Below are 9,988 nucleotides of genomic sequence, written 5' to 3'. Positions count from 1 at the left end.
ATTGTCAAAAATGAAATGGAACACATTAATTAACAGTGATATTCTAGACATCAGTGGCCTGAAGAAATTGACTAGTATTGATCATTTTGAATCTGATAATCACATGGCTTATTATGCTGGGAATGACAAATTGAAGAGGAATTGTGTCATATTCATCATCAAAAAGAACCTTTCAAGATCTGTAGGGCCATACCAGGACTCCTTATTAAAGAGTAGAGCTTCTACATAAGGTTCTCTTGACTCTGGTCCTTATGAATGGACTCTGAACCGAATCACTCAATGGCACTTAACAAAAACAATTCCCATATTAGGATTCTTCAAGTGGCTTTTGTAGGATAAGCACTGGGCTGCTAACAACAAGGTCAGAGGTTCAAGCCCACCAGTCACTCCTCTGAAACTCTATACAGGGTCATTATGAGTCATAACTGACTCAATGGCACTTAACAATAACAAATCCTTATAAAAGCAGATCTCAGACCCATTGGGTGGATTGTACCTGCTGCTGGGAGGTCTCCAATTGTCAACCCAGGGACTGCCCTTGCACCCACAATCCCCTCTAAACAGACCAACAAAACCTCCTAATCTCAAACCTTCCATGTTTCCTTGTGTCTGGCTTTGGACGCAAAGGGCTGAGTTTCTCTTTGAGATTTGGAAGAAAACGACCCTGTGCTTTCGCTATGCAAAGGTGAACTCAAGATTTTAAGGTACAGTAGGGAAGGAGTTAAACAATTCTGCTTGAAATGATGTGGGAAGGAGTTAAACAATTCTGCTTGAAATGATGTGGGAAGGAGAAGTCTCATCAAGGTTCAGTTTAGATTAAATCCTAATGGAGTGAGGCGACATTGAAAAGTTTAAGCAGAGCGGTGACAGGGTCAGATTTATGTTTCCAATGATCACTGCAGTTTCAGTGAATTGGGTTGGGGGTTTATACAGTGAAACCTAAGAGAGCAGTAACTCAGCGGCACTTCACTGTTTCTCACCAGTTTACAGCCTTTGATAAGGTGCTTTCTTACCATTTTCTAGCGCCCTTTATTAGTGAAAAAGATTTGAGTTTTTCTTGAGACTCCCTGCAGGATTCCGCCTTACAAAGGTTCCAGCTTTAAGAGATTTGATTGTATCAGAAGTTCTACACCATCTTGGGTGAGTGTACCTATAGGCAGCAAACTCAGGGAAAAGACCTTCTGCTCCCAGGTATCTTCTACCTGCCACAGAAAAGGCCCATCAAGTTATTTTGTATGTGTTTGAAAGCAATATGACTAAAGATTTGAAGTTCTGTTTAACAGGTTCTGATTTTCATGTGAAAGTTACTGTTCAGGTACTAACCAGGTGGGTTTAGAAACGTCCATCATAAAGACAAAGCTCGAGTGTTGTTTGTTAAGTGCCATCAAGTAGAATACAACTCATGGACAACAGAATGGAACACTGCCTGGTCCTGTGCCATCCTCACCATCATTGTTACGCTTGAAACCACTGCTGCTGCCACTGTGCCAATTTATCTCATCGGGGGGTCTCCCTCTTTTTTGCTGACCCTTCACTTTACCAAGCGTGATGTCCTTCTCCAGGGACTAGTCTCTCCTCATAATATGTTCGAAATGTGAGGCATGAAGAATGCTTTTAAGGAGCATTCTGGTTGTACTTCTTCCTGCACAAGTTTGTTCTTCTGGCAGTCCATGGTACTTTTAATATTCTTCTCCAACACCTAGCTCAAATGCAGCAATTCTTCCATAGTCTCCTTTATTCATTGTCAAGTTTCACAGGCCTATGAGGCTATTGAAAATACCATAGCATTGTTGTTGTTGTTGTTGGTATGTGCCGTGGAGTCGGTTCTGACTCATAGCAACTCTGTGCAGGGTTTCCGAGGCTGTAAATCTTTACGGGAGCAGAAAGCCTCATTTTTCTCCCGTGGAACAGCTGGTAGTTTCAAACTGCTGACCTTGCAGTTCGCAGCCCGATTCATAACCACTACGCTACCAGAGCTCCTTAGCATAGTGGTGCTTTATGACTGAAAGACTGAAACATAACTAAACTTTAGTTTTTTTTACATTATTTAATAACTTGATTTTGCTGGCATTATGAAAATGACATATTGCAATGCAGTAATATATTACTTTAATTGTTGCAGGCTGATGAAAGAGGCAAAGACCACCATAATGCATAAGGACATGCTTGTGTCAGATGAAGACTGCATGACTTCTCAATATAGACAAATGGCAAGTTTTGCAATGTTCTGGATCCAATGAAAAATGGAAATCTGAAAAGCAAACCAATTAATGGTCACTTGTTTTTTATGTGATGTGACTGAGCCATTGTAGTATTAACCGATTCCCTTTGATAACCAGATAGAAAGCTCTGAACTGAAACCAAAAAATTTCTTTCACTATCTGTGATCATAGAACTCAAAGTCCAGCTAGTAGTTCCTGTTTCCAATCCCAGCAACAATTGGTTTAGATACTCACTTAGCGCAGATTTAAATAAGACTAACTTAACCACAAGTGAACAAGATATCAAGTGACAGACATCTCATTAAATGACATTAAAGAAATGTTTGCTGGTAAAGTATTTTGTGAAATATTAAGTTTGATGATCCCAAACTGGTAAATAAAACCTTGAAATGACTAATACTATTGTATGGTAGAGTCCTGGTGTGGCGCTGTGGGTTAATGCACCAGACTGCAAACACATATGAACTGCAAGGTCAGCGGTTCAAACTCACCAGCAGCTCCTCGGAAACCCTATACAGGGTCTCTATGGGTCGGAACTGACTCGAAAGGCACTTAACAACAACAACAACATTGTATGTTTGGGATGTGACATGCTTATGTGAACAGGAATTCTTGCTTGCCCTAGTAGTATTAAAACTGAATCACAGAGCAGATTGTATACTAGATCTGAACTGAAGCAATTATTTTTCTACTTTTCTAAACATTGGTGATTTTATTTCAACAAACAATGTCATCCATCACAGTAAGATACTATGGTAAATGTGAATTGTTATGAGTTTCTAGTTTTGTTTTTAATTATTATTCTGCTTTTATATTTTTTAAGCACTGTTGTTGTTAAGTGCCTTCAGATCAGTTCCAACTCAAAGTGACCCTCTATAGGGTTTCCAAGGAGCGGCTGGTGAGTTTGAACCGCCGACCTAAGCAAAAGGAGTTGAGAAATAATTTATATATGTAAATAACATTGATTTTAAAAATAACTTGCCATCTGACCTAGCCACTGGGGGCTAGAATTGAGAGTGAAATGGCCAGCTGGCCTGAAATGGGGGGAGGCGTATATGAACTTCCAAACTCGCAGAAAGTACCTATTTGCCCTAGCTTGGATGGTTTGCTGACCAGAACTTGATCAGATGAAGATAATGAAGTTTAATACAAACTTGACCTATACTCATGGATGTAGTAACTCTAAATCCCAACACAGAGGGAAGGAGTCTTCACATCAACTATCAATGCTATCCCCTGTGTACACAGGGTAGATAGGGACGGGCAACTTAAGACATTGGCTACCTAAAATGAGGGGGCAATAAAGGCACGAAGTGACTGACTTACAAGGTTTCAAGAGGGAGTTTAGTTTAAGAGTATGGGGGTGGCGGGGTAAGGAGTCCCCACTGAATAGTTTTCATCTTGTCTAGATGGGTCTGGTTAAAAGAGATGAGGGATAAGATTCTTATGATTCAATAGTCAGTAATTGTTATCATGACTGTCATAATTGTAAAAGTAGAAATTTTGTAACAAAAATGGGAGTGTAGTTAAGCTTACAGTCCAGAAACAAAGGACCCTAGAACCATCAAGGGAGAAGGGCACAAGCAGAATGTGAGACCTTATCCAGAGAAGCAGTGACACCAGAGATGGAGGCAGAGATGGGGACATGAAGAGAGGGAGCAGCTGAGTACTCTAGATTCATGGGAAGAGGGGGACTAAGAGCTGGCAGTCAGGAGGCAAACTTTCAGAATATTGGTGTAAAGTATTATATATGCCTGAGAGTTTTGAAAAAAGAACTAACGTGAATAGAGAGAAATACTGTTATCTGATGGTACATAGAGGAGATTACAACCATTGTAATGAAACGAGGTGTATGGTTTGTTGAATGTAAAACTGCCCTGTAAACTTTCACTCAATCCACAATAAAAACTTAAAAAAAAAAAAAGAAAACTTAAAAAAAAAAAAGAAGTTGGAAGGAATAGACACACACATACACAAAAAATAATGTTGACCATTTGAAAAAAGAAGTTTAATACAGGGAGCAAGCATAAATTGTTACAGTTTGATGACCTGGACCTTTGCTTATGGATGTTGTTGCTCAAAATTCCAACCAAAAGGTAAAGATTCTTCATATCAAGGATCAAGCTTGCCTCCTCAGTACACTGGGTTGATAGGGACCAGTAACTTAGCTGTCAAAAATGGGGGCTATAAAGGCACGAAGTGACTGGCTTACAAGCTTTCATAATAAGTATACGTAGTTTCAGAATGAGGCGGGTAAAGTAGACTCTCCACTGAATAGTTTTTCTCTTGACCAGATGGATCTGGTGAAAGCGGGTAGAGGATGGTGCTGATAGGATTTTACGATTTAACTGTGAGTAATAGGTTATTAGAATTGTGATTGTCTCAACTGTAATTGTAGAAGATGCGAAACTAAAAGGGGAGAGTAGTTAACCTTTCATTTTAGGGACAGAGGACCCTAGGACCATCAAGAGGAAAGAACATGAGTGGAGCGTGGGATCCTAACCAGACAAGCATCGACAGCAGAGACCGAGGCAGAAGTGATGGCATCTAGAGACAGAGCAACTGAGGCCTGACTCTAGGCCTACGCACTGAGGAAGGCTGTGTGCATGACGGCAGGAGGCTGGCTTGTAAAATGTGCCCTTTGGACATTTAGACAAATATGTATTTTCAATGTTGTTAGGTGCTGTGGAGTGGGTTCTGACTCACAGTGACCCTGCATAGGGTTTCTGAGGCTGTAAATCTTTACAGAAGCAGAAAGCCACATCTGTCTCCCGCAGAACAGGTGGTAGTTTCGAACTGCTGTGAGGAAGTTGAATAGAAATAAATACTTTTAACTGATAGTGCATGGAGGGGGTTGTAATCATTGCAATGAAACAAAATAGGATTTGTTGAATGTAAAACTGATGACCTGCCCTGTAAACTTTCACTCAATTCACAATAAAAGCTTGAGAACCGCAACAAAAACAAAAAACTTGTCAATGCTGAGGAGAGAGGACTTGTTTTCCCCTTTAAGTCAATCTGAGCAAACTTTAAAAGGTAGAATGAACATGACTCAAGTTAAGAAATGCTATTTATCAAACTCCCCTTCTTGCATAGGTTAAATTGGCTTTGTTACCTGACACCAGTACAATTCATTAACACGCTATCTCTGGAATTGTGAGGGACTCCTGGTGGCACAATGGTTAAGTACTCAGCTGCTAACTCAAAGGTTAGCAGTTTGACCCTGCCAGCCTACTGGAGAAAAACTCTGGCATTCTGCCTCTATAAAGAGTCCTTCTACCATCAAGTTCCTTCCGATTCCTATTGCCCTACAGGACTCAGTAGAATGGCTTGTAGGGTTAACGAGCTTGTAAATCTTTACAGAAGCAGACAGCCTCATTGTCTCTCTGTGGAGGGGCTGGTGAGTTAGAACTCTGGCCTTTATGTTAGCAGCCCAGTGCTTAACACATCATGTCACCAGGGTTCCATAAACGTTGTTCCAACTCAGAGCAACCCTGTATAGGGTTTCCAAGGAGCAGATGGTGGGTTTGAGCCATCAACCTTAAGGTTAGAAGGCCAGTACTTATCCTACAGCACCACACCAAGACTCCTCCCCCAGAAAACCCCTGTGGGGCTTAGTGATCCTGCCCCACAGGATCACTATGATGGCACATAACAACAAAGAATTGAATGAAAAGATGCAAACAAAAAAGTACAAGTGTAAAATATTGACTACACAAAGAAGATTCTTAAGAAATGGTTTAATTAGACATTGGGGAAGGGTGAAATGTTAATATGTAAAGTTTTAATAGTACCAAGTTATGGGCCAATAGCTGTGTGGGTAACAACTTATCAATGATCAGTTTATAATCAAAAATTTCAAACGAATGATGATAATGATTGGCAAAGGGATAATGCACTGCAAGGTCGGCAGTTCAAACCCACCAGCCTCTCCTCGGAAACCCTTAACACAGTGTTGCTCTGAGTCTGAGTCCCTGTCCTGGTGTGGTGCTGTAGGATAAGTACTGGATTGCTAACCAGAAGGTCAGCAGTTCAAACTCACCAGTCTCTCCTCGGAAACCCTTAACACAGTGTCGCTCTGAGTCGGAACCGACTCGATGGCACTTAACAATGAGTCCCTGTCCTGGTGTGGTGCTGTAGGATAAGTACTGGATTGCTAACCAGAAGGTTGGCAGTTCAAACCCACCAGTTGCTCCTCTGAAACCCTATACTGGTCCTCTATGAGTTGGAACTGACTCAATGACACTTTAATGAGTCCCTTGAGGGTTGCAAATGGTTAATTCACTTGGCCTCTTCTCCAGAGAGTCCTGGTGTGGCGCTGTGGGTTAATGCGCCAGACTGCAACGCTGTTCAAACTGTGAGGTTGGCAGTTCAAGCTCACCAGTCGCTCCTTGGAAACCCTATACAGGATCGCTATGGGTCAGAACCGACTTAACGGCACTTAACAACCACATCTTGTCCTGAGGTTGGAGGTTCAAGTCCACCCAGAGATCCCTCAGAATGTCCGGCAATCTACTTCTGAAAAATCAGCCACTGAAAACCCTATGGTGCATAGTTTTACTTTGTCACATGGGTCATTATGACCCCAAATCAACTCTATGGCAACTGGCTATAAGGAGAGAAGAAACAAAGCGGGAAAGGTATTAGGGGCAGTGGAAAGGTGGAAGGGTCAATAGTTGGCATCGCTGGAGACAGAAGCCTATATGGATGGAGTAAGCTGGAGGATGGGTGGTTATTGCTCTTAGGTGCTGGACAGTCCATTCCAACTCAGTGACCCTAAGCACAAAAGAAGGAAACACTGCCCGGGCCTGCACCATCCTCACAATTGTTCTGTTTAAGCCCATTGTTGTTGCCATTTGTCAATCCAGCTCCTCGTGAGTCATCTTCTTCTCACGGATCCTCCACTTTACCAAGCATGATGTCTTTCTCCAGGGACTGGTCCCTCCTGACAACATGCCCAAAGTAAGAGAGACGAAGTCTCTCCTTCCTTGCTTCTAAGGAGCATTCTGGATGTACTTCTTCCAGTTGTTCTGACAGTCCGTGGTACTTTCAATATTCTTCACCAACACCATAATTCAAATATTTTCGTCTGTAGTCTTTATTTATTGTCCAACTTTCACATGCAAATGTTGTTGTTGGTAAGTGCCGCTGAGTTTTCGAGGAGCAGCTGGTGAGCTTGAACCATCAACCTTGCAGTTCAAACTGGCTTTACAGTCTGGCGCATTAACTCACAGCGCCACACCAGGACTGAAAATACTGTTGTTGGGTCAGGCACACCTTAATCCTCAATGACATTTTTGCTCTTTAAAAGTTTAAAGCAGTCATTTGCAGATTTGTCTAAAGCAACAAGTATTATGTTTGATTTCTTCACTGCCACTTCCATAAGTAGGATGAGATCCCGATTTCACTTTTGCAGCCTGCTTGGTTCCTTTGCTGTTTTTTTTGTTGTTGTTTTTTTTTTTTTTTCATTCAGCTGGTCATGAGAAAACACTCCTTTCAGTCTGGAGCTTTGGAAAATTGGGCAGATCTCTTCCTATAATCTCATCCATCTCAGCTCCAGCACCACCTTTCTCAGTCTGAAGACTAAATTAACTTCTCCAATTGTACTGTTAGCAAGTCCTCTGTGCAGAATTTGCATAATCATAATTTTAAACCAAAGGAAAGTATTTTTGCTTGATGTCTAATTGCTGTAAGAACTATGTCTCCTTTGTTAACTGCTGTCATTAGTTAAGTTGTTGTTGTTAAGTACCGTAAAGTCGGTTCCGGCCGATAGCGACCCTGTATAGGGTTGCCAAGGAGGAGCTGGTGGGTTTGAACCGCTGACCTTGAGGTTCAAACTAACCTTGCAGTTCAGGGTATTCTCTCGCAGCGCCACACCAGGAAAAAGTGTCAAACGCCACAAACAAAATTCAACCATCCTTTGTAAAACGGTGTAGTTTAGGAATGAATGAATTACTTTAGAATGAACGAATTACTTAAGTGGGTCCCTCACCCCCATCCCAGCCAGATTTGAAGACACACAGTTCTACAAACCCTCTGTCAGCCCAAATAAACTCATTCCTAAAAGTAGGGATTCATCAAGATTTCGTTCTGGGAACCAGTCGTAAAGTCGTAACTATAAAAGGATCAAGACCGGGTGGGTCTACAGTTGAACTGATGGTGTCTGCAAACGTTCCAGAGGCGGAGCTTAACAGTCCAGAACGGAAATCCTGAGCGTTCGAGCCCGCGGGGAAGCAACCCGGCAACGGACCAAGATGGCGGCGCCCAGTGAGGGGCTCTTGTTTGCTGCGGGGGTAGAAAAGAATCGGGGTGCAGTTATTCGTTCTCCAGAAGGGACCCCTCAGAAGATTCGGCAGCTGATAGATGAAGGGATTGCCCCAGAAGAAGGAGGCGCAGATGCGTGAGTTCTCGAGTCATCTTGAGTCGACTCGGTTGTAGAAACTCACGGGCGTACGGGGGTCCTTGGTCTTCTCGAGCATCAGGGATGGCGTCTTTCTGGAATCGGAGGGATGGGGTTACTGTTTAATTAATTTTTTTTTTCTTTTCTTGGGATGTACTAGACTCCACACCATATAAAAAACCACTACTCTCGAGTCGACTCGAACACATAGCGACCCTGTCTTTCCAAGGCTGTATTAGGTCTTTACCGGAGCAGACAGCCTCGGCTTTCTCCCCAAACTCCGCACCTCGGGTGGGATTTCGCTTGGACGTGTTTTGCGGGGGACCAAGGGGTACAACAGGGGTGAAGGAGAACCGCTAACCGAATATGCGCTTCTAACTTCTCTTATTTGGGGTTCTTTACCTTTTTTAAAAAAACAAAACCTCTGGTGTCTGGTGAAGTTCAATAATTCTTTCTCAGAACAATGTTTTTTAAAGGCATAAAGTAAAATACATAAAGTTATAAAGGAAGCCAATTATGTTAGAAGGCAGTTAGGAAGCTACCAAAAGAAAAGAGGATAGTAACATGCTTCTTTATTAAAGAAATAATAGCAGTAGGCTATCTCTTAATGGTGTTGAAGTATCAGTGCACATAACCGAGATTTTAAAGCGTGCAACCACCGGAATATGATGAGAAGTCTTCGTAATTTTCATTACGGACACATTTACTGATACTTTCATAATGGAAGGAAATGCTTCATATCTTATAGAAGTTAATGAGGTAAATGGCATTTTGTTGTGAAGTGCCATCCAGTAGGTTCCGACTCATAGCCACCCTGTGTAGGGTTTTCAAGGAGCAGCTGGTGGCTTTGAACCGCTAACCTTGTGGTTTGTAGTTCAGTGTTTATCCTACAGCACCACACCAGGAGTCCATAAATGTCATAATCCCATTTAAATGTACAGGATCCGCCAATCCCCACCCCACCCCACCCAGAACTCTATTGAGTCTTTGAGAAAGGTTCTTAAAATTTTTTATTGTTGTTGTAATCTGTTTGGTGTAATCTTATTTTTTATTAAAATGACTCTTTTCAGCATTTCCTCCCCCTGAGGTACCATTAAAATGCCTTTCACTGAAAATGAGAAGATTGGTTTTTTATCACCAAATCGCCTAAAGATCTTTACTCTGATTTGAATTCTCTGATTCTTTTCTTTTCGTTTTTTGTTTTTTGGAGGGTTGGGAGGGCAGGGGAGGGATAGGTATCAGACTGATTCAGGTGAAAATAAGGAAAACAATTTGTCCTGCTGTTTAAAGGTTGAATATCTAAGGTGGTTTAAATTGAGTACGGCATAACTGGAGCTTTGAGTCTTGTTTTCTGTCTGCTGGAGGC

At 41.9% G+C, this 9,988-nt stretch overlaps 1 protein-coding gene across 1 annotated transcript in view; it reads left to right on the top strand.

Moving 5' to 3' along the window:
• The first annotated feature begins 8,395 nt into the window (after positions 1-8,395).
• ZC3HC1 (zinc finger, C3HC-type containing 1) overlaps positions 8,396-9,988 on the top strand; it is a 44,191-nt gene continuing 42,598 nt past the window's right edge. Inside the window, exon 1 of the mRNA XM_006861130.1 lies at positions 8,396-8,622. Within this exon, the coding sequence (XP_006861192.1) occupies positions 8,477-8,622 (146 nt within the window). The 5' untranslated portion in view covers positions 8,396-8,476. The remainder of the gene's footprint in view (positions 8,623-9,988) is intronic.

This window comes from Chrysochloris asiatica, unplaced genomic scaffold (genome assembly GCF_000296735.1).
Source record: "Chrysochloris asiatica unplaced genomic scaffold, ChrAsi1.0 scaffold00041, whole genome shotgun sequence".
Classification (NCBI taxonomy): domain Eukaryota; kingdom Metazoa; phylum Chordata; class Mammalia; order Afrosoricida; family Chrysochloridae; genus Chrysochloris; species Chrysochloris asiatica.
The sequence above is the reverse complement of the archived record's forward strand: the minus strand, read 5'-3'. Positions and strand labels throughout refer to the sequence as shown.